Source organism: Lagenorhynchus albirostris, chromosome 4 (genome assembly GCF_949774975.1).
Source record: "Lagenorhynchus albirostris chromosome 4, mLagAlb1.1, whole genome shotgun sequence".
Classification (NCBI taxonomy): Eukaryota; Metazoa; Chordata; class Mammalia; order Artiodactyla; family Delphinidae; genus Lagenorhynchus; species Lagenorhynchus albirostris.
Genome location: NC_083098.1, coordinates 62665042 through 62690616, shown reverse-complemented (window position 1 = coordinate 62690616; position 25575 = coordinate 62665042). Strand labels below are relative to the sequence as shown.

The following is a 25575-nucleotide window of genomic DNA, read 5'->3' as shown; positions in this document are numbered from 1 at the left end:
TCCATTTGCATGGAATATCTTTTTCCATCCCCTCACTTTCAGTTTGTATGTATCCCTAGGTCTGAAGTGCGTGTCTTGTAGACAGCATATATATGGGTCTTATTTTTGTATCCATTCAGCCAGTCTATGTCTTTTGGTTGGAACATTTAATCCATTTACATTTAAGGTAATCATCGATATGTATGTTCCTATTACCATTTTCTTAATTGTTTTGGGTTTGTTATTGTAGATCTTTTCCTTCTCTTGTGTTTCCTGCCCAGAGAAGTTCCTTCAGCATTTGTTGTAAAGCTGGTTTGGTTGTGCTGAATTCTCTTACCTTTTGCTTCTCTGTAAATGTTTTAATTTGTCCATCAAAACTGAATGAGATCCTTGCTGGGGAGAGTAATCTTGGTTGTAAGTTCTTCCCTTTCATCGCTTTAAATATGTCCTGCCACTCCTTTCTGTCTTGCAGAGTTTCTGCTGAAAGATCAGCTGTTAACCTTATGGGGATTCCCTTGTATGGTATTTGTTGCTTTTCCCTTGCTGCTTTTAATATTTTGTCTTTGTATTTAATGTTTGAAAGGTTGATTAATATGTGTCTCGGTGTGTTTCTCCTTGGATTTAGCCTGTATGGGACTCTCTGCACTTCTTGGACTTGACTATTTCCTTTCCTGTATTAGAGAAGTTTTCAACTCTAATTTCTTAAGATATTTTCTCAGTCCCTTTCTTTTTCTCTTCTTCTTTTTGGGACCCTTATAATTTGAATGTTGGTGCATTTGATGTTGTCCCAGAGGTCTCTGAGTCTATCCTCGATTCTTTTCACTCTTTTTACTTTATTCTTCTCTGCCGTAATTATTTCCACTATTTTATCTTCTGGGTCACTTATCCATTATTCTGCCTCAGTTATTCTACTATTGATTCCTTCCAGAGAATTTTTAATTTCATTTTTTGTGGTGTTCATCATTGTTTGTTTGCTCTTCAGTTCTTCTAGGTCCTTGTTAAACATTTCTTTTATTTTCTCCATTCTATTTCCAAGATTTTGGATCATCTTTACTATCATTATTCTGAATTCTTTTTCATTTCCTCTTCATTCATTTGTTTAGGTTGGTTTTTACTTTGCTCCTTCATCTGCTGCATATTTCTCTGTCTTCCCATCTTACTTAACTTACTGTGTTTGTGGTCTCCTTTTCGCACCCTGCATGTTCGTAGTCCCTGTTGTTTTTGGTGTCTGCCCCCAGTGGGTAATGTTGGTTTAGTTGGTTTTGTAGGCTTCCTGGTGGAGGGGACTGGTGCCTGTGTTCTGGTGGATGAGGCTGGATCTTGTTTTCTGGTGGTCAGGACCTCGTCCGGTGGTGTGTTTTTGGTTATCTGTGAACTTATTATGATTTTAGGCAGCCTGTCTCCTAATGGGTGGAGTTGTGTTCCTGTCTTGCTAGTTGTTTGGCATGGGGTGTCCAGCACTGGAGCTTGGTGGTCGTTGAGTGAAGCTGGGTCTTAGCTTTGAGGCAGAGATATCTGGGAGAACTCTCACCGGTTGATATTATATGGGGCTGGGAGATCTCTGGTGGTTCAGTGTACTGAGCTTGGCTCTCCCACCTCAGAGGCTCATGCCTGACACCCAGCTGAAGCACCAAGACTGTGTCAGCCATGGGGCTCAGAAGATAAGGGAGAAAAAAAAGAAAGAAAGAAAAAATAAATAAAATAAAATAATAAAGTTATTAAAATAAAAAAATTATTAAAGTAATTTAAAAATAAAGAAGAGAGCAACCAAACCAATAAACAAATCCACCAATGATAACAAGTGCTAGAAACTATACTAAGATAAAGATAAAAATCAAAGTAGTCAGTCTCACGCAGCAAACTCCAAGTCCACAGGTGCTCCCAAAATCCACCGCCTCAATTTTGGGATGATTTGTTTTCTATTCCAGTGTTCCACAGATGCAGGGTACATTGAGTTGATTTTGGAGGTTTAATCCACTGCTTCTGAGGCTGCACAGAGAAATTTCCCTTCCTCTTTGTTCGCACAGCTTCTGGGGTTCAGGTTTGGATTTGGCCCTGCCTCTGCATGTAGGTTACCCTCTGGCATCTCTTCTTCACCCAGATAGGAGTGGGTTAAAGAGCGGCTGATTAGAGGGCTCTGCCTCACTCAGGCTGGGGGGAGGGAGGGGTACGGAATGCAGGGCGGGCCTGTGGCTGCAGGGGCCCACATGGTGTTGTAACAGCCTGAGGCCCGCTGTGTGTTCTCCCAGGGAAGTTGTCCCTGGATTACGGGACCCTGGCAGTGGCTGGCTGCACAGGCTCCCCAGAAGGGGGGTGTGGATAGTGGCTTGCACACAGGCTTCTTGGTAGCTGCAGCAGCAGCCTGAGCATCTCATGCCCGTCTCTGGGGTCCGCGCTGATAGCCGCAGCTCGTGCCTGTCTCTGAAGCTCGTTTAGGCAGTGTTGTGAATCTCCTCTCCTCGTGTGCCCCAAAGCAATGGTCTGTTGAGTCTTAGGCAGTTCCAGACTTTTTCCTGGACTCCCTCCCAGTTAGTTGTGTCACACTTGCCCCCTTCAGGCTATGTTCACGCATCCAACTCCTCTCCTCTCCCTGGGATCTGAACTCCGAAGCTTGAGCCTCAGCTCTCAGCTCTCACCCACCCCGGTGGGTGAGCAGACAAGCCTCTCAGACTGGTGAGTGCTGGTTGACACCAATCCTCTGTGCGGGAATCTGTCCGCTTTGCCCTCTGCATCCCTGTTGCTGCACTCTTCTCTGTAGCTCCGAAGCTTCCCCCCTTTTCCACCAGTGAAGGGACTTCCTAGTGTGTGGAAACATTTCCTCCTTCACAGTTCCCTACCAGAGGTGCAGGTTCCATCCCTATTCTTTTCTCTCTGTTTTTTCTTTCTCCTCTTGCCCTACCCAGGTACATGGGGAGTTTCTTGCATTTTGGGAGGTCTGAGGTCTTCTGCCAGCGTTCAGTAGGTGTGCTGTAGGAGTTGTTCCACATGAACACGTATTTTTGATGTATTTGTGAGGAGGAAGGTGATCTCCATGTCTTACTCCTCTGCCATCTTGAAGGTCTCTTGACAACACTATCTTTGAATTCTAGAATAGCCTAGAATCCTCAAACCTCAATAATATTCATAATCGATAAGAATTGAAGTGAGATATAGATTATTTAGGTAAATTCTAACAAAGTAACCATCATTAAACCGGTTAATAGGTGAGGTCATACGAAGGGTAAGACATTACACATAGAATGTCTATAATTGTCACATATTTTTCATCTTGAGGGAGAAGAGATCTTATTAGCTACCCCATGAAGGTAAATCATCTTCTTATTTTCAGTACCTTCTTACTTGGTAGGTATATTTTTTGTTTTGTCTTGTATTTTAGTATTTAATGTTGAAATTACATGAACAACTGATGAGGTGGAAGCATCTCTCACATACCTACCTCATAACATTTCTCAATAGGTACAGTTTTGTGCATAATATTCATGAGCTGAGTAATAGTAATAATGTTGTTTTTGTGATTTCAGTCACCCTTCAGTTACAAACTTTCTTTTCTGTTTAATCAGAAGATCTGGAAACTCAGTTTTCAGGAAAAAAGATAAAATACATGACAATATAATCTATTACTACAGTACTCTTCAAATATGTATATATATATTTTTTGCGGTATGTGGGCCTCTCACTGTTGTGGCCTCTCCCGTTGTGGAGCACAGGCTCCGGACACGCAGGCTCAGTGGCCATAGCTCACGGGCCCAGCCGCTGCGCAGCATGTGGGATCCTCCCGGACTGGGGCACGTACCCATGTCCCCTGCATCGGCAGGCGGACTCTCAACCACTGCGCCACCAGGGAAGCCCAGAATTTATAATTTTTGAAACACTGTGATAAAATGACCCAAAGGTATGATTCTAAGTTTAATCTAAATACTTGGTCTGAAGCACTGAAGAAGTTTCCACACAATTATGTGGCTCCAGATGCATGAAGTTCATTGGCAGAACTTAACAAATCATGACACTAAGTTGTCATTCCCACCAGTCATGCAAGGGTTTTGTTGAAGTTCAGCAAGTGACTTTCCATCTTTCCTGATTTCAACTGGCTACCCTTTCAAATCAAATCAAAGGAGTTTAATTATATTTATATACAAATTTTAAGAAATGTGTTCAAAATCAACAAACATGGTAGGTAATTTTTGTCTCCCAAATTTTTATGTGTGCATGTCTAAGCCCTTAATTTTCAGTAAAACAAAACAACTGAACTCAATCACCTAATGCTGGACACATTGTTAAACATGTATTTCCCAAGTTTTCTCTTATTTATTTAAAAAGTAGTTAAGGGCTTCCCTGGTGGCGCAGTGGTTGAGAGTCCGCCTGCCAATGCAGGGGATACGGGTTCGTGCCCCGGTCTGGGAAGATCCCACATGCCGCGGAGTGGCTGGGCCCGTGAGCCATGGCTGCTGAGCCTGCGTGTCTGGAGCCTGCGCTCCGCAACGGGAGAGGCCACAACAGTGAGAGGCCCACGTACCGCAAAAAAAATAAAATAAATAAATAAATAAATAAAAAGCAGTTAATTTCTCACACTTATACCTTGAAGGGACAGGGTGTGCGTGTGTGTGTTTAAACATCTTCTAAAAAACATTGCTTAACCTGGCAGTATGGCTGTAGCCAGTTCTTATGTTACCTAACTGTTCATTTACTTATTCATTATTGTATATTGCATATTCATTACTTCATATGAGGGTTGTCTTCAAATTGCAGGTTTTTAAATTTATTTATGTTTTGCAGGATTCTTCTCAGTCCTCATATTAATTTTTGGGGAGGTTTAGTTTACTTTTAGAGCTAGATAATATAATTTTAAAATCTAGTGGAAACTGTATCATTTAAATCTACTGAGAGCCGGTAAAAGTGTGCTGATGCCCAGTCAGTTCTGTTGTGTTACTGCCCACCCCATCCCTCAAGATATTTTCACACACATTGTGTGGAACTACTTGACATAAAACCAAACAAAGGTGCCAGTGTCAATCCATTTGTTAAATAGTAACAAAGCTAAGTTTGTTTATTTGTTCCTTCACTCCTTCTCTCCCTATTTTCTTTTTCTTCTTGTTTAAAAATTCTTTCGTAAAAGAGAAAAACACATGTAGAGTGACATTTGAGTATTTTCTTCCATGACTCCAATAAAATTATTGTGAATCCCTCTCTGGTATGACAACTCCATCTTGGATACCATTGTGGGCTTCATCCTGACTGCAATGACATCTTTATTTTGTGTCCCTAGCACTTAGTACAGGAACCAACAGATAGAATGTATCATTTATTCATTCATTCAACAAATATTTGAATGCTAGCTATGTACCAAATTCTCTTTTAGGCATTAGGCAGCAACCAGTGCTTATTAAATGGCTGTACTAAAAGCCCTGATGGTATAAGGGATGTGATAAGATTAATTGTAAATTGATACTGCTGTCTTTCTCTTCCTGTGCCCTAGTTTTTTTTCATGGTACAGTCATTAGATATATTTTGGAAAAAATGGCAATTGTTGTTTGCAGAATCTGTTGCAATACCACCCCTGATGCCAAAGGGGAGTTTCAATGGTTCAGTTGATCCCAGGTATGAATCCTGATTGAAGTCCCTTGTTTTATTTGGAGAGGCCCATTCAATCAGAATGCACTCATAGTTTTGATACACATATTTTGCAAACAGATGCTCTCATTATTTTGAAATCACCTTATTCATTTTTTCATTCATTCAACAGTTTTTGAGCACCTCTTATGCTTCACGCTCCCTCTTTCAAGCACTGGGTTACACTGGTGGAGAAAATAGACAGTCCTTGCCATCATGGAGCTTACATCTAATGGGGGAGATACGCACTAATCATATTATCATCCACATTTAAGCAGAATTATAACTGTGATAAGTGCAGCAATATAGTAGAGGGATTTGATCCAGTCAGTGAGATTAGGGAGGCTTCTCAGAGGAATGTTTATGAAACTGAGATCTTCAGGAAGAATCAGAGTTAGCTGGTTGAAGAGAAAGGAAAAGCCTCACAGGTGGAGTGAATGGCACATACAAAGTCCTGAGGTAGGAACAAACAGATTGTGTTTAAGGAATCAAAGGCCAGGACAGTTGTAGCCTAGAAAGCAAGGAGGCTAGAGTTATATAGAAAGGCCAGACCATGAAAGTCTTGTTAGTGTGTGAAGAATTTGGTCTTTATCATCATAATGGGAAGTCACTGAAGTGTTTTAAATGAGAGGATAATAAAATCAGATTTGCAATTTGAGAACAATCTCTCTGGTTGCATGTGGATAAACAATTTTAGGTACAAAATAACGTAAATTAGTTATGGTGCTATTTTGGCACTTCGGTGTAGAGGTCATGGCTTGGATGGTTATGGTGGTAGCAGATATGGAGAGAAATGAATGGATCTGAGGGAAATACAGGGGATAAAACCTACAGGGGTTGGTAATAGATTGGATATTTGGAATGACATAGAGCAGTATGTCAAGGATGAATTCTAGGTTTCTGGTTTGGAAAACTGAATAAATGGTATTATCATCAATGGGGTTAGGATTATGGGAAGAAGGCTAGTATGGCGTGGAGGGATCATGAGTTTGATTTAGGGACATAATATATTTGAGATGTTTTTACAACAGCCAAGTAGAGATATTAAGCTGGCAGTTGGGGGAAAAGGTCTGAAGTACAGAAGAAAAGTCTGGGCTGACGACAGCATGAGTCATTAGTATATAAGTGTTGGTAGAAGTAATGGTCATGGGTGAGATCATCTAGAGATAGAAAATAATGTGAGAGGAGAGGAGTGCATAGGTCAAAGAGTTGGGGAATTTCAACATTTAATGTTAGTGTAGAGGAGGGTGAATCTATAAAAGATACAGAGGAGAAGGAGTGGCCAGAGAGGCACGATGAGAAAAACAGGTGATTCGGTGGCATGGATATCTTGTGTGAAAACCACATAATCATACACTTTTTGAGGTAGAATGTACTATAAAAATCATCTAGTTCAATGATTTTATTTTACTAATGAATAAACTGTGAACCAGAAAAGTGAATTGCTTAATATAATAGAAATTCTGGGATTATTCCACAGCTCATTAAGTATTAATTAACACTGCTGACTATGGAACAAGGATAATGATGGTACTCATGTTACCACTGGTAAGTGGTATGATTCTTGAACTTGAAATCAGGAGACCTTGGTTTGAATTTTTGTTCTGTCACTTTCCAGTTGAATGGCCTTTGTCACGTTTCTTAATCTCTCACAGTATTCACTTACCCATCTATAAAAATTACATGCCCATTGTGAGTTGAAGGTTAGATGATATATGTAAAAGTGCTTTATGAACTATAAAATACTACATTAGAGTATTATCCAAAGTGTTTCTACAGAAGTATGAATAAATGAGATTAACTGTAGAAATCATACATCAGACGAATTTCAAGGGGAATCTTTCTCTGCCAGATGTTTAATTATAAAGCCACAGTAAATAGCTGGGTACTGGTACAGACAAAGACTAGTCAGTGAAAGAGAGAGGAGTACAGAAAAAAGAAAAGGAGGAATTTAGTGTATGATAAAGACGGCACAACAAATAAATCCATTGCACTATTTAATATACTGTTTTGGTACCACCACCTAGCTCTTTTAGGGGAAAAAGCTGGATCTCTATCTTATTACAAAATAAATTACAGGTAAATCAAAGATAAAATTGATAATTTTGGCTACCTAAAAAATTAAATCTATATGGTAGTAAAAAAAAACCCTAGATTATAAACAAGGTTGAAAGTCAAATCTCGTTAGAGAAATATATGCAAATGAATAACAGGCAAATTTTAATATTTTAACAAGGAAAGAATTTTTTTCCCTAGATTTATATAAAAACACAAAGGCTCCAGTAAGAAAATGGGCAAGGTCATGACCAGGCAATTCACAAATGAAATTATAAAAATGACCTATTACTATAGGGAGACAGATTAAATCTTACTAGTAATCAAAGAAATGCAAACCAAAATAATAGTGAGATATCACTTCTTACCTATTGAATTAGCAACAATTAATAAGGTTTACAATGCATAGTGTTAATGCTGTAGGGGAAATAAGCATACCTATGCATACTTATATACTGGTGGTAAGAATGTAAACTTGGACACTTCTGGAGTGCAATCTAGAAATTAAAATAAATGTTAAAAATGCATAGATCACTATATTGATATAAACAAATGGTTGAATTAGTACATGGAGAAACTAGACAAACAGAAGAATTTCAAATATTCTTTAAATATTCAAAGCATAACTCGTTACTCCTCCACTTCTTATGTGTGGCCTGTACATAGTGTCTTTCTTCCAAAGAGTATAATATGGAAAAGGGAGGGAGTAACTTTACAGTGTAGAAATCTGGCCAACACTACTTCAGCCAGGTGATCAAGGTCAACAGGGGTAAGTCATGTTGATATTATGTACCCCACTTCATATGATGTAATGAAAATGACCCTTTTCCTCTATAGTCTTCCTCCTTAAAACCCCAAACCCCAGTCTAACCATAAGAAAAAACATCAGAAGGCCTCCAATTGTGGGACATTTCTACAAAATACCTGACTAGTATTCCTCAAAACTGTCAAGGTTATCGAAAACAAGGAAAATCTGGGGAACTGTCATAGTCTACAAGAGCCTAAGGAGACATGACAACTCTGTAATTTGCTATCCTGGATGGGATCAGGAAATGGAAAAGAACATTAAGTAAAAACAAAGGAAATCTGAATAAAATACAGAATTTGGTTAATAACAATGTATTAATATTGGATGATTAATTGCAATAAATATACTATTGTAATATAAAACGTTAATCATACAGGAAACTGGGTGTGATGTATATGAGAACTCTATATTATCTTTGCAACTTTTCTATAAATCTAAAATGCTTCTAAAATAAAATCTTTATTAAAATTGAAGAAGAAATTTAAAAATCTCTAGAGAGAAATAAAAGCATAAACCCTATATTCTGATAATTCTACTTCTGGGAATATGTCCCAAGAATATAATCACTCAGGTGTGCAAGGATGTATCAACAAGACTGGTCATCAGAATATTGGATATAATAGTGAAAAACTGGAAACAATTTGAACATCTGTCAACAGAGGACTGGTTAAATAAAATATTGTACCTTTACGCACTATAATACTATTTATTTATTTAAAATGGCATATTTCTTCATTGATATTTAAATACCTCTATGACATATTTTTTGAGAAAAAAGTGGTAGTAAACAAGCATGTATAGTCTTATTCCACTGACAGAAAATTATATGTGTTTGTGCATGGATGATTATGCAGTTTTCATGAAAAGTACTTGGAACATCAAAATATTAAAAATGGATATATTAGTATTGAGATTTTGTGCATATTTCTTTCTCTTTATATTTCTTGAATGCCTTGACTTTTCTACTTTTTTATTATCTTTACAACAAAAGACAATACTAAAATTATTTTCATTTTGATAACACTTTATACATTACAATTTACTTTATAGACCACTTTTGAGAGTAATTCAAGAATAACAAATTAGATTGTATAATTTTTTTGTCATTGGGATTGGATTTTAAAGACTTACTGAATATCTTCCAAATGTGCTGGTAGTACTTTTGAAAAGAAACTTAGTTTATGTTTTTCACATTGCTGAATATGTACGTTGTGCTTTATGCCTTATGCTGTTTCTCTCCATATCAGTCTTTTGCAATTTTACATATGCTCTATGAAGGATGCGCTGACCTGACATATCTGATCTGTCTGGCAGGAACTGAGTGACCTCTTTAGGGCTGAGGATGTCTCTGGCATCTTGCTTTAATGACAAATAGTTGGGTTCTAATTCCCTATAATGAAGCTGGGATTCTCAATATACATACTTACAGTTTGCTCCCTTTTATTAGACTGGGTAAATAGCTGAAACATTACATGATGTCTTTGTGTGGATGTGAGGACTTCATTATGAATAACTGTCCTCAGACTGACCTCCTGAGATGTTTGTCTCTAGTGTCTTCGTCAAGAAATTTAAGAATGTCTCTTGCAGTGTTAATCACAAGAAAATCTGTTCAGATTTGCATGTTGCCCTCTGCCTGAGACAGAGGTACTCACAGGCTCTTTGTATTTGTCTGTGTAGTTTGTATTTGTGTGTGTATTTTGTGGGGTCCAGCCTCAGAGTAGTATTACTAACTCAAGCACCGATTATTGCATAAATCAGCACCTTTCAACGTCTAAACTGTGTGGGCAGTCAGTCGTGAAGTAATTCATTACTAATGACAAAGTACCAAAGTTTTTAAAAACTGGCATTTTTAAATAAATGTGAATAAATTTAAGGATATTCTTTAAATACTAAAAAAAAAAAAGAATATCTCTTGGTTTGAAGTCTAAACAATGGGCTCTCATGATGCAAATGATATAACTAAATATTCCTATTGATTTTTTAAGAGCAGGTTGGGAAGAGAAAGTAGGAAGTTGGGGAGGTGGATTGCTTTGGTAAGCCTAAAATGGAAGTTTTATGTGCATTTCCACATTTTCTGGAATATGCCCTAATTCAAGTTTTAACCCCTTGGCTTTCTTCTGGACCACGGTAATGAGCTTCTAACTAGCGTTACTGTGTGCAGGCTCTTCTCTTTATAGTATAATTTTTATATTCGGAACATGAATCTGTCAGATCCTGTTTGCATCATTCTGCCTCTAGCTCAAGACTTTCTCTCTACAAGATAAAACCCAAACATTTTAGCTAAGCACATTCTCCTCTCTATGCCTTGGCTCATATTTTAGCTGTGGTGTGCCCTACTCATTCTAAAGCTAACCTGAAAAGAGTCATCTTTTATAAGACGCTGTCTCTGATCTCCATAATTGGATATCATTTATCCTCTTACCACAAACTTACATCTGCGTTGCTCTCATGTCACATACTCACTGCATACCTTATATTATAAATATTTGTAAGCTTGTTTAATCTCCCATGTTAGACTAACCTCCATGAGGACAGATCCAATATCTACTCCACTTTTTGTATGTCCACAGCATTAGACAGGATTGATGTTTAAAAAAAGTTTATTGAAGGAACAGGAGGCTCCCACTTCTGGCATAATAAACTGATGTTCCCCAATATTAACCCTACCACTGCCTCCTGGCCTAGATTCTGTTCCCAGATTATTCTGACTCAGCTGCTTATTCTGATTAAACATTTAAATTATATACTAACTTCCCTTGCTCTAATTTAATGCTCACCAAGCACTTTTCTCAATACTTGGCTCCCAGTGTAGTTTGCCCCTAGGGGAAAAGGGTGTTAGACAAGTAGATGATTCAGTCCCCCAGCCATGATAATTCTCATTATAGATTAACTCAGTGGTTCCCAAAGTGTGGTCCCTGGACCATAGCATCAGCATCACCTGGGAACTTGTTAGAAATGCAAATTCTAACTACTGAATCAGAAACTCTGACACTGGGGCCTAGAACTCTATTTTTAATAAGCCTTCCAGGTGATTTTGCTAAAGTTTTAGAACCATTGGATTAATTTATAACCTTAGGAATCTTAGAAAACGTTAAGGGTAAGTGAGCAACCCTGAGATTGTTCAGCTCTGACTCTGCAGGGCTGAAGGCCAAACCCTGGTCTGTGATGATAAACCAGTGCTAAGGGTCTGCTTGTGAGGTTTCCTGGTAAGCAGCCTGGGGGTCTTTTCAAGTGAGAGCCCAGGCTTTCTTTGTATATTTTCTATGTCAATCATTGAACCAAAGTATGACATTCTCCAAACTATGTTAATATGTATTTTAACACCTACTACCCATATGTTTAGTTGGATAAGAAAAAAGGAAAGAAGGCAAAATGAAAAGGATTTAAAAAGACAATCTCGAGGGTAGGAAAAATGCTCAAATTGCATAAACAATAGACTTCCAATCTTTGAAGTCATAATCATAAAAAATGTTTACTCATGACCTAAAACTTTTCACTCATGATGTAAGAAAATATGAATAAGAACAAGTGTACAAATTGTACAAAGTGTACAAATTGACTTGGAAAAAGCACAATGAAACATATCTTTAACCATTTGGGGAGGAGAATATGCAGAGCATCTAGGAGTTGCAAATATATCACAAAATATTAGGTTTATTATCATAATTGTTTTATGATATAATAAAGAGGAAATGCAAATATTAACTTACCGCAGACTCAATTTTTTCACTCAAAGATCTATATTTCTGTGTAATTGGTGAACTTAGCTCATCAGTATATTGAACATTTAGTATTTGTAAGCTGCTACTGTAAAAGTAATCTTTTTGCCCTGTAAAACAAAGAAAAGGCAGGATCAATCTCACATTACTAAGTACTTTAATCTGTATTTTATACAGGATTATGGGAGGCTATGTTATACAATTAAAAAATATTTGATTCCCTTGAAAGAAAACTCTAAACTTAATATAATGTAACTATAATAAAATTATTTTTCTTTCAGTTTTTAAAAAGATTGGCAATGCTGGAAGTGTTAAAAATGCATGAAAATCAGAGCAGCATTATTTGAGAAATTAAATTGTTCAGTAGTGTCATAATTTTCATTCTTACTATATTTTAGGGAGATTTGTGATTACAGATTTATTCATTCAGGAAATATTAATGTCTATAATACACTATTATTCATTTATAATTAAGGAATAAAGTAATTCTGAATAGTTTTAAAAATTATTTCAAATACTATTCTTTTTAGAGGAATTAGTGACTTATTGGTTCTCTGGATTAAGCTAGAAAATAACTTCTGACAAGAAAGCTAATCTGGTTGTTCAATGTGAACTATTTCCATCACAAAGGGTCTTCCAATGGATATATTAAGCTATGTGAAGGAAATAAAAATTCCTAAAACATACTTGTCCTTACCTTAGAAACATTATGAACATGGACATAACCTAACCTGTCTCAGGAAAAAATTCCATGCTTCCATTTGATCATTCACATACATAATTTATGCAGAGAAATACCTCAATCAGGGAAAGCATTTGAGATCATGGGGATAGGGTTGTGCGGTCCTTTGTGGCAGAAGGACAAGTCTTTCTAGGGCCATAAGTGGTCGCTGGTATACACTTTGAAGAGGACTTATTTAAGGCTTCACCCTTTGTGTTTAAGTGTGACAATACAGTGCTGTTAAGAGCGAAAATTCATTAGTTTAATCTGAAACTTGATGTTTGTTTTTCACTCTTCCGTAACTCACCTTGGACATATTTGTCTCTAGGTAATTTGATAGCAAAATGTAGTCAAAAGCAAAATTTAGCCACAACTTTATAACTAGATTGACTGAAAAGATTATTTCTAGTTACTAGAATAAATAAGTTTGTTCTTACTCAGTCTCCACACTCATACATACCCATATGCCTTCACACTCTGCCCCACCCTGCCCCAATGATTTAAATAATTTCACAGGATTATAGCAAAATTGAAAAAAAAAAACTCGAAGTGTTTTTTCAGGTGAAGGAAACAGATTATAACATATATTATCTAGTGAAATTTGACACATTTTATCTACATTAAAACATCTGAAAGAATATTCACTGAGATATTAAGTTGTTTGTGAATGAGCAGGGTATATGCATTCTTTATATTATTTCTTTGTTTCCTACTTTTATGATGTAATGAAAAATTAAAGAAACTAAGAGGAAAAAAAGGAACAGAATCCTTTTTAAAGTTTGTTTTTAAACCTCTTTCTACTTCTTAACTTCAAATTCATCTCCTATCATAATTGTTCTGGTCCTAAGATTATTTTCGGGAGACAGGTCGTGAATTAACAAATATTTAGATACATCCAACTTTTAGATGTTGAAACTTAAGGTCCTTTGCAAATTTTAAATGAAGAAGGAAATCATGGTATTAATGAAAGAACAAAACAAGTGAACTCTAGCATCAGAAAAATATTGAGTTTTTTCCCTTGGCTAGAATAATTCTTGTCTGGGTTTAATGTTGTTTAGTATACTAAAAAAGGCCAAAAGAAAAAGAAGAGAAAAAATACTGAATTAGAGAAAATATAGACATGAACATATATTCAGGGGTATATGAATAAATATATAATTATGTTGTATTAAGAAATAGAAGTGGCAATAAAAGTGAGAATGCCAAACCTTTAATCTGAAAGTATATTTAGTTAATTCATCTGAAGAGTGGTATATCCAATCTTCTGGTACTTACCAAAAGCTAAAAAGTAGACAAGTAAACCTGTGGTCACTGCCAGGATCGCCACAACTGCGATGACAACAAAACATACTATGGATGGATTCACAGATCTTGAGGCCGATGGCACCCCTGATGGCCTTAGAACAAGAGAAAAGATCAAAGACCACTCATTTCACTCAAAGAAGCAATCATTTCAGCTCTCATGATCATTTTCTGCCTTCTGAAGTCTCTTAGCTTGCACATGGCTCTATTATAGAAAACCGATTGTTTCTTGATAGGAATATAGTTCTGGAAATGAAATCTAACTGAACAACACTCTCCTTCAACACTCTCCTTAATGGTTTTTCTTTCAATTTTTTTTTCAGCACTAAAATGTTGACATTTAGATAGTTTGATAGACAAATAAGGAAATCTGACCTCAGGTTTGCAATTGCTTTTCCTTCTTCTGCCAGTTGATGAGGTTCTCAAGAATAACAACTATTTCTGTTTTACTACAACTCCTTCTAAGACCCTATGTTGGACACTACTGTAGTAAGCTCCCTTACCTGGGCACCATCCTCAGGGATGTGCTGAAGAGAGATCATTTTGGGTGGGGAGAGGGGTGGAGGGAGTCAGACAGTAGCATTTCTCACTGTAATATTCTCCGGGTTATTAAAATGGGGTTATGTCTAGAGGCTGAGAGCTGAGATCCAGGAGAGTAATAAGCACCTGTAATTAATTAGAACTATACCAGCAGCAGAGGATTTGCATAATTTTTTTCACCCATGAAATCATCAACAGCAGTGTAAGTCAGTAGATTTGTACTAACAGTATCTGGTATTATATTACGCATATAATCCAAGTACTTCCTCATGGCCTCTCTCCCTACCACACACACACTCACACTGGGGAGGTCACCAGAAGAGCTTAATGTGAATTCCTGTTTTATCCCTTGTTTGCTTGGAGATCATATTGTCATTTATCTGAGATTTTCTTCATCTGAAAAAATGGAAATAATACTTGCCTCGCAAGGCTAATTTGAAAATCAGTGAGGTTATATTAGGTGTATAAAGTATATATTTCTATTAAGTAGGTTATCCACTAGACTGTGAGAACCTTGAGGATAAAGATGGTATTCATGCATATGTTTCTGATAGTTTGTAGGGTGCCTGGCATATGTAGGTGGTCCATAGATTTATGATATTTATAAATATTTGTTGTATGTGTTAACTCCTGGGTGTGTTTTAGATTTAAAAGCCTTAACAGAACTGAAAAGCACTTACATTTATCTAGAATATAGTCAGATTTCCATTTTTTCTATTTGTTTTGCTAACATTCTGGTATAAGTGGGAATGGAATGCTCTGAGAGTCAGTGATTCCCAGACTTTAGTTTTCACAGCAGGGTTGCCTGATATTGTTTGGGCTCTACCCAACTCACATACTGATGAAAGGGCATCTCCTGGTATTTTACATTGTACCACCTGCACATTGTATGCTATGGCTATGGGACCAGTATCATTTCAGAAGATTATTGGAGGTGGACATAAACTTGCCAACTTTCAATTTTGTTGAATAAACACATTAAACATTACAAAAATTGACCACGCTCAAATATTATTTTTTAATAAAAGGGCATTTAAATTGATAAAAGTAGGAAGGACATAATCCCATAATAAATTAGATGAATAATTTAGCTCTAGCTTAATGATGTCTTTTTACTACATTGCTCTTATTTGTTCATTTTGCTATGCTAATCAAAACTGACTTTCAGCGACACTGGTCCAGAGTCCAACAGTTGGAAATGACTAACTGTAGTAATTTTCTAGTAGGATAAAATTGGCCCATTGACATTTGCTGACTTTTTGAGCTTCAGTTTACTCTTCTGTTTCCTACTGGGTTTGTTGTGCCAATGACATGTGGTGACAGTTGCACAGTGTTTGGCATTTGTAAGTTCAGTAAATATCAGTGGGTACTCAGCAGGGGAGAGTCAAAAGAAGAGCTGGAAGCAAGCCAACCCAAATAAGTTTTATACTGATTGACCCCCTACCTCAACAACAAGGGACTGTATCAATTTACATTCCCACCAACAGTGCAAGAGGGTTCCCTTTTCTCCACACTCTCTCCAGCATTTACTGTTTGTAGATTTGTTGCCATTCTGACCGGTGTGAGGTGATACCTCATTGTAGTTTTGATTTTCATTTCTCTAATGATTAGTCATACTGAGCATTCTTTCATGTGTTTGTTGACTATCTGTATATCTTTTTTGGAGAAATGTCTGTTTAGATTTTCTGCCCATTTCTAGATTGGGTTGTTTGTTTTTTTGATATTGAGCTGCATGAGCTGCTTGTAAATTTTGGACATTAATCCTTTGTCAGTTGCTTCATTTGCAAATATTTTCTCCCATTCTGAGGGTTGTCTTTTCGTCTTGTTTATGTTTTCCTTTGCTGTGCAAAAGCTTTTAAGTTTCATTAGGTCCCATTTGTTTATTTTTGTTTTTATTTCCATTTCTCTAGGAGGTGGTTCAAAAAGGATCTTGCTGTGATTTATGTCATAGAGTGTTCATCTATGTTTTCCTCTAAGAGTTTTATAGTGTCTGGTCTTACATTTAGGTCTTTAATCCATTTTGAGTTTACTTTTGTGTATGGTGTTAGGGAGTGTTCTAATTTCATTCTTTTACATGTAGCTGTCCAGTTTTCCCAGCACCACTTATTGAAGAGGCTTTCTTTTCTTCATTGTATATTCTTGCCTCCTTTATCAAAAATAAGGTGACAGAGTGAAGTAAGTCAGAAAGAGAAAAACAAATACCGTATGCTAACACATATATATGGAATCTAAAAAAAAAATAAAAATAAAGTGGTCTGAAGAACCTAGGGGCAGTATAGGAATAAAGACGCAGATGTAGAGAATGGACTTGAGGACATGGGGTGGGGGGAAGGGTAGGTTGGGATGAAGTGAAAGAGTGGCATGGACTAATATATACTACCAAATGTAAAATAGATAGCTAGTGGCAAGCAGCTGCATAGCACAGGGAGATCAGCTCGGTGCTTTGTGACCACCTAGAGGGATGGGAGAGGGAGGGTGAGAGGGAGACCCAAGAGGAAGGAGATATGGGGATATATGTATATGTATAGCTGATTCACTTTGTTATAAAGCAGAAACTAACACACCATTATAAAGCAATTATACTCCAATAAAGATGTTTAAAAAAAAAACCCCAAACAAGGGACTGACTGTATTTCCAGAGGTGAATAGAAGTATCAAGATTTACGAGTGTAGAATGAGAAGTTACTAAAAAACAAGGCTTAAATTGGAAGCCAAAATACCAAAAAGCAAAAACCATAGGCTAGAGTCAGCATATGCTTTAGCTTGGATGAGCCTCCCATGGGAATGGCTTTAGAACCAACCTTGCTTCAGTTCATGGAAAATATATTAAACCCAATGGCTAAAAAGCACCATGAGACATGTGACTCAATAAACAAAGGGTGTGGAGCTCAAATTACCTTAATCTCACAAGCCATTATTAATTACATAAGAATAGGTTGTTCCACCTTGTAGAAACTGCTGAAGAAATATCTGCTCTCTTGTTAGCAGTGCAGCTTGTCATTAAACCTCTGTATGTGGCTGATTATAAAGCTTATGCCAACACACACTGAATTGTGTACAATATTTGCTCTGCAAACTATTAGAGAAAATATATTTGCTAACACTGTCTGAATTTTGACTCATATTCAGTGGAAATCTTCAAGCAAATACTTTGCTTTTAAAGCATGATCCTGATTAGTAAAATTTTTAGTGGTTGTGTTTAAACAGCAAAACAAATATGCAGTTGTGAAATATTTAACCAGCTTCCACCTCCTTCTTTCTCTCTCTCATTGACTTGGAAAATTACATGAATTTAGAAAACTTATTCTGTGCTCTTATTATGAGAACCTAAGTGTCAGACTTTATACATGCTTATTGCCTATCTTCATATTAGTCTTGTAAGATGGGTATTATGATCCCTATTTGGAATATAGGAAAACTGAGGTTCAGAAAGTAAATAACTCAGGAATGACAGAGCTGGAAATGGAAACCAGGGTGGTTAGAATAAAAGAACATGGGCTTCCTCTGATGTAGACTTCCTCCCTCACACTATAGAGATGGAAAAAATTTGGGGACTCCTATCTCTTGTGACATCACTTGGAGGAAGCAAAGGGAATCAACATCTATTGAGTGCTTATTAAATTGAGTGCTAGGATTTTGTTCTTACACATAGTAAATGTGTAATAAAATAATTGTTGATTTAATTTTAATTTGAAATTACACCTTACATTAATATATCAGATTTATGTAGGAATACTAGTTAACTTCTGCCATTGACACATAGTTAGAAGCAATATATGGTTGTGGATTAATAGAGTCACTTGGCAATAACTTTTCATTATTTGTAAGAATAGAGGAAAACAGCGACAGGGTAATTGCAAATTCAGATATACATAGTATGTCCGTAGAGGACTTTCAGACAATTTTGTGTCCATTTAAATAAGATTTCAGGTATGATAGTAACAAAGATTTGGTCCACGGTTGTTTTCTCCTGATGTGTATTCTTCCTCAATGATCCCATCCTATGCCCTGGTTTCAGCAAACATATAATAAGGTAATATTTTCTAAGATAGATCTTCAGCCCAGACTTCTGTCTTTGAGCTCTACATCATTATTTTCAATTATGCATTGGACATCTTATGGATGTTTTAGAACCTCCTTAAATATAACAGTTCAGTTCAAAACTGAACTTGCTTTTTCTCCAGCCTGCACTCATGTCCCACTATTTCTAATATTGGTGAATGTCACTACCATCTATCTGGTACCGTTAAAGATCCAGGAATTAGCTGTACCTGCTCCCTCTTGGTAAGTTCCCACATTCGAGAAGTCATTGGTGCTTATACCTACTGCCTAAATCTTTCTGTCCATCACCTCTATCTCTTTCTTAATTCTGGCTGCTATTATTTTGTATTATGTGAAATACCTCTTAAATGTTCTCCCTTCTTCCATTATCAAGAGACATTTGGTGAGTGCCTGCAATGTTCTAGGAAAAATTTAATTTCTGGGAATACAATGAAAAGAATCATAGCACTCCTAATAATGGGGGGAGAGAAATGAGTAAGATAAATAAAGAAAAGAAAAGAAAAAATAGGAAGAAGTATAAGTACGGGGTGCTGAAAATTTAGATAGAGTGGCCAGGAAAGCCTTTGCTGAGGAGTTGACATTTGAGTAAAGATCAGAAGGAGGTGAGTGAGCAAGCCATGAATATACCAGGGGGAGAATTATCTAGGCAGATAAACAGCAGTTTGAAGGCCCTGAGCAAGGAGCTCACATGGTAAATTTGAGGACCAGCAAGAGAGACAGCTGAACTGGAGTGGAGTGAGAAAGTTAGGGGTGGTGGATACTGGAGGAAAATAAGGCCAGAAAGATAATGATCAGGGAGTCAGTCAGTGGTTTGGGGAAGATCACTTAAGGCTTTGAAAGTAAGGACTTTGGTCTTTATTCTCAGTGAGACAAAGTCTTTGAGGGTTTTGAGCAAAGACTGACCTCAGATCTATTTCTTCAATAGGATCACTCTGGGTACTTTGCGGGGAATAGTGGGCCTGGATGGTGTGGGAGACCACTTAGGAGGTCATTAAATAATCGAAGTGAGAGACGATGGTAGTTTAGACAAGGGTGGTAGCAGTGGAGGTGGTAAGAAGTAGTCAGAGTGTGGATATATTTCGAATTTAGACCCTAGAGGATTTGCTGATGATTCACTTATGAGATGTGGGAAAAAGAGAAATCCAGATCGAATTCAAAATTTTTGCCTCTTTCCAATGAATTCAAGATTTTTGCCTCTTTCCAGTCAACACTTTAAAATCCTTCAAAGGATTTAAAAAATGTAGATCTTAGGGTCTGACACCCTCCCCTTCCAATAATACCTCATTTGAAATTTTTCTATAGCTTATGAAAATCCTCAGATGGCATTCAAATCTTCCATGGCATTTAAGGCCAATCATATCACCCCTGCAGTTTCATCGTCTGCCACATCCTCACCTGCCCACTTGACCCCAGCCAGATCAAATGTCACAGCCCCTTCTGTATGTGATGTCTTTTGCGTGGAAAATGTCATACCTGGTTAATTCTCATTTTATCCTTAAAATAATTTAAACGTCTTTCATTTCCCTCCAGGTAGATACCTTTTTCTCCTCATCTGATCTCATAATGCTCAATGAATTTCTCTGTTGCAGTCCCTTATCCCCTCATGTGCATCCATAGTCTAGGCTGTAACTCATGAAAGGTAGCGATGCATCTTGTCTGCCAGGATATGCCCCATTCCTACATAATACCCATTACAGAGTCCACATCAGGCATTGCTATGGAAAAATTTATGAATGACTCTGCAAAGGGGGTTTTAAAATATAATTTTACTATAGTTTGGAGGGACTTTATGTAAGACTGTATGCTGTGCATTCTTATTTTAAATAGTGACAAAGATATAGATCAGAGAATAATCTCTGCCATCTATTGAGTGCATACCATGTACTGGCTGAACTTTTCTACCTCATTTAATTTAATCCCTATTAAAAACCCTTATTTACAGGTAAGAAACAGAAGCTTATTCAGCTAGTAAGAGAGCTGGAATGCAAATACAGGTCTGTCAAGCTCAAACTACAAATGGCCACTTCAGATGGGAGGAAGTTTTCTGTTAATCATCACGTTGTTGTTATTAATTTCTGTCACACTTACTACCTTATTGTTGATACTAAGAAATGGAAAGTTCAAAAATATTTCTATAGCCCTTGTATTACAGGATATGCAAACACATATATTTGAGTGTGTGTATTTACATTTTATGTTGGAGTTAAGAAGAATATGAGAAATGGTTCCAAAGTAGAGGAACTTACACTATTTTAGTCCCTTTCATTAACTTTGGATGGGGTCATGAGGCAGGCAATAGAGACTATCTAATTGAATGATTTAATTTTTTAAGTTGAGAAATACTTTGTTCAGACAAGGTCTTGAAAGGCTTGGAAGCTTAATGATTAAAACAGATGAAAATGGAGTAGCTTCTCTGTTTGATTTTGAGTTGTGGGAAAAGGACACCTTCCTATTTCCAGCAAATCACTGATCTAGTCCAACACTTTTATTTATTTATTTATTAACTTTTTTTTTTGGTTGTTCTTGATAACCTTAGGTGTGCTCCGAAAGAAAAGAGAGACAGGATTATTCAGGATTGCACAACTGGATGATTGTATTATTCGGGATTGCACAACTGGATGATGGTAGGGTAAGTGCCATAGTTTTAAGACTTCTTGAATATGTTTGTTTTATTAAAACATGATGCATTCTGAAAACTCTGGGTTCATATGGAAGATAAGGTTCCTATCCTTGAATCACAAATCCACAACATTTTATGTGCATGTACCTTTGGAATGCACTACATTACTTTCTTTTAATTCAATGGTTTACCTTCCAACTTAACTTTATCTTGGGTAACATTTAAATAAGTTTATATTCCTTGAGGATATACAGCACTTTATACCAGTTGAGGATACAGAGACTGGGCAAGTGGTAAGGGACCTGAGCAAGCCTATACAATGATTTTTTGAGAGTTAGGAAAAGACAACTTCTCTGGGAAACAGAGACAGTGGTGTTTCTTGGTCTGCATGCAGCTCTACTCTGGGGTAGACAGCTTGTCAGGGAGCATAGGCACCATCTAGGCTTCCAGTCTCTCCCTGAACCAGCATTTCTGTGCATTGCACAAACTGCACACGTGTGTACAACAGACCTGAAATGATGTGTCAAAGCTTTGAAATCTGCTGCTAGTGGGAAAAGCCAATCTAGGATTCATTTTTTTCTCATAAAGTTTGCAAATTGATATGGACAAATGACTAATAGGTATTATGTAAGCATGTGCCTATGTTTGCATGTATGTAGTAGTTGAGTTGGGAAGTTGATGATGGTTCAGGAGAACCTGCTGCCAATGAAGCCAAGAGTGTGGGCTCAGTAGCTTCACAGGCTAGTTAAGTTCTTTCTTTCTTAGGACTCAGGCTGTATCCTGGAACTCAGGCTCTTTTTAACAGATCCAGGCCACAGATTCAACTCCATGAGAGAGTGTGGCCATAATAAGACAAATCCATCCTTATTGCTGGGGGAAAAATTAATTCCTTCCCTATGGTGCTCTATTCATACTTTGTCTAATTGGTTCTAAACTTGAAGGAGTCAATTTTTCATATACTGGAAGTTCATGGACATTCTTTTTTTTGGAGCAGAAAAAGGTTTATTTCAGGGCCAAGCAAGGAAAATGGCCAGCTCGTGTTCAAAAGCCCAGAACTCCCATGGACATTCTTTCTCCAGTTTATTATTATTATATCATTGAAATGTATTTTAAGATGTTTTACAGCAATTGTTACTTGATTAAAAAGATTCACTGAGTTCTGTTTGAGGATAGATCTTGGGCTGCATTAAACAATTATTGGAGAAGGGAAAAATTATAGATTATACTTCAGCATAGTATATCAAGTTTTAATTTACTTGGACCCAGCTACATTGAAAAATAGTTCCAGTTTTGTAATACATTCTTTGTTAATAATGTTCACTTTACATTTCTGCAATAAGTAAGGAAATTAAAAATTATTTCTTTTTGAGATTTCCTTCATTCTAATATCAGTCATGTTTTTGAAATGAAAGACCTGAGATATAAAAGATTCCTTTCATTGACTTTAAACTTCTGAGCATAGTGTTTAATTCCTGCATTGTAAAAGACTTATAAGGAGATGTAGAAAGAGAACTGGAGTTAGGAGGTGTGGATTCAGGTTCTCTCTCTGTCAAATCTAAGCTATAAGGTCTCATGTAAATCATAATTTTCAAACTCCAGCTGTCTTATTTTAAAAATTGATAAAACAATACCTTCCCTAACCAAAGAGAACAAAATAAAATGTATGTGACAATTATTTGTAAAATTCTGAAAAAGTTTTTCAGAATATAAGGCATTATTATAGGGACAACTGAAGTATACTAGAAAGATCTCAAGAACAGAAGATTGTTATTCCAGTAACTGTTGAGTGATCTTGAATGAGTCCTTCTAACATGGTGGAGTTTCAGTTGCCCCAGCTGTACCATGGTGATAACAATACCCACCGCACAGTATTTTGTGAGAATTAAAGCAGATAATATGCATGCTATATAAACTATAAAGTGCTAAAGAAGCACAAGGCACCTTTGGAGTAAGAAGAAATTGTTTTCATTAATCAATTTAATCTTATTTATTACCCTCTGTTCATATTTAATTTATACTATCAAGAGAAGAAAATATATTTCATTTAAAATACTCAGTTTTACCTATTTACCTATTCTACTCTATCTCCACTTTTTTCAAGCTTACTTTATACACATTCTTTTTCAGAGATGACTTCTAATTTATATCTTTAGTTGTAATGTTTTTCACGAGCTCCAACTTCCTCCAACTGACACCTGGGTGTTATCATATATATACCTTAGACCAAAGGAAAGGAACATGTCCACAGCTGCCTCTACTGAAGTCCTTTTTGTAGTAGAAGAAATTTAATATTAGTTTTCTACTCTTCTTATATATTTCTACTCTTCTTATTCCTTTATTCAGAAAGATTTATTGGTTTTACATGCCTGTAATTTTGCCAGACATGTAAAAGTAAATAAAATTCCTTAAATAACTTTAGAGTGATAGGTAAAAAGTGGCACATAGCACTCCAAATGCTATAGAAATTGAGAGGTCAGAGAAGTAACTTTTGGTTAAAGGAAATATAAATTGATTCCAGTCTTCATGGAAGATGTGGCATGTGAGCTATACTTTGCAAGATGGGCAGGACTTCTGAGTAGATGAAGAAACAAGAACAAAAGAGAAAGTGCAAAGTGTGCTTGGGGAATAGTAATTGGCCCTGTATTGTACTTATAGATTAGTAAATGGAAAAATAATCTGGAAAACTAAGTCAGTCAAGATTATAGAAGACACTAAGTGTGATGGATTTGGAGTCTTTGCTTGCTTTAGGACATCACTGAGGTTTTTGAAATGAGTAGTTACAGAAAAACAGTAGTGTTGTAGAAAGGCTAATCTGGTGGCCTGATTGGGCCACAATGGGAGGGAGTTGGGAGGCAGGAGGTCTTACTGGGGAGACTAACTCATTAGTCCGTGAACGGGATAGGATGGGCCTAGGGCCTTGCAGAGACTGTAGGATGGAAAGGGAGGGATGGAGGGAAATATGGAAGATGGAAAACTAGGATCAGTCCCTGATAGAGAATTCAGTGCCAGAGGCAAGAGGAGCAAGATGAGGCTGAAGGCTCAGCCTGAGTAACTTAGGAATTAGTTATACTAGTTATATGAATAGATAATTTGAGTTTTTTCAGGTATTTTAATAATATTTAATTTTAGTAACTAGCAGTACTTGTATGATATTTCCCGCAGTTAGCTGGAAAGGTACGTCTAACTTAAGAAAAGATCTTGGGACTGTAGGTATCCTTTCTGAAGCCATTATCTGAGAGAGAGTAATTTAAAGCTCTGAAAAAGAGAGTGTGAAACCAACTCATTTCACTAAATTTGGATTAAAAAAATACAATGTAAATGTCTAGGCAGATATGCAGAAACACGTGAATTTGATTTCATAAAGAACTTCCCATTACTACAGCCTTAGGTATCCATTAATAAGTGAAAGCACTTGGCGTTATGAAAATCAGTATGTGTATATAATTTAGGCGGCCATCAATTAATATCTACTAAACACATATAATTACACCATTGTCCGAAGTGAAATAATTTTTACATATGAGACTAAAAATGCAATGAACCGTGACTCAGTGAAAATGAACTTTTATTGTGGCTTACAAATAGAAAAGAAAGAAATACAAAATTTTGTCTGTACTTCTTTAACTAGCCTACACTTTATTTATTTAGATTTTTTTTTTTTTGGCTGTGCCGCATGGCATATGGGATCTTAGTTCCCCAACCAGGTATCGAACCCACACCCCCTGCCATGGAATCATGGAGTCTTAACCACTGGACTGCCAGGGAAGTCCTAGCTAGTCTACACTTTAAAGAGGCACGGATAGTCAAATGAATGAAACAACATAAATGACTACTCATGCTGGGTGCTTGGGTGTATGGTTATTTAAACAGTTGATTGATGGTTTAATGGAGTCGGAATTGTCCTTCAGTAGCTGATTATTCTGTGTACTTATGGCATGATATAATGAGACCAAGGTCAAAGGTTTCATCGCAGATAGATTTTCCCAACCAGTTCAGAGCTATAGGTTGAGCTTTTGTTCTTATTTGCTATTTTGCTGGTGTGTTCCTTTTGTAGTACAGAGCTGGCCCCCTCACCCCATAAAGAGTAAGGAATTGGAGCATCTAATTAAACAAAATGGTCTTGGCACAAGCTATACCACCAAGGTGGCACATTGATCACCCC

General features: G+C 36.8%; 1 protein-coding gene and 1 long non-coding RNA gene across 3 annotated transcripts in view; one reads left to right on the top strand and one right to left on the bottom strand.

The window, feature by feature from the left end:
- LOC132519806 (uncharacterized) overlaps window positions 1-25575 on the top strand; it is a 111725-nt gene that overhangs the window by 65991 nt on the left and 20159 nt on the right. Inside the window, exon 2 of the long non-coding RNA XR_009540301.1 lies at window positions 21330-21422. This is a non-coding gene — a long non-coding RNA (uncharacterized LOC132519806). The remainder of the gene's footprint in view (window positions 1-21329; window positions 21423-25575) is intronic.
- Window positions 1-25575, bottom strand: part of TMPRSS11D (transmembrane serine protease 11D) — a 72092-nt gene that overhangs the window by 33522 nt on the left and 12995 nt on the right. Inside the window, exons 1-3 of one of the 2 annotated variants that reach the window (XM_060148078.1) lie at window positions 14695-14720; window positions 14165-14286; window positions 12160-12278 (exon numbers count right to left, since the gene is read on the bottom strand). In XM_060148078.1, coding sequence (XP_060004061.1) covers window positions 12160-12278; window positions 14165-14286; window positions 14695-14705 — 252 coding nt within the window. In that variant the 5' untranslated portion in view covers window positions 14706-14720. Of the gene's footprint in view, window positions 1-12159; window positions 12279-14164; window positions 14287-14694; window positions 14721-25575 lie in introns of those variants that run through there. The other variant, XM_060148079.1, reaches the window with a different exon arrangement.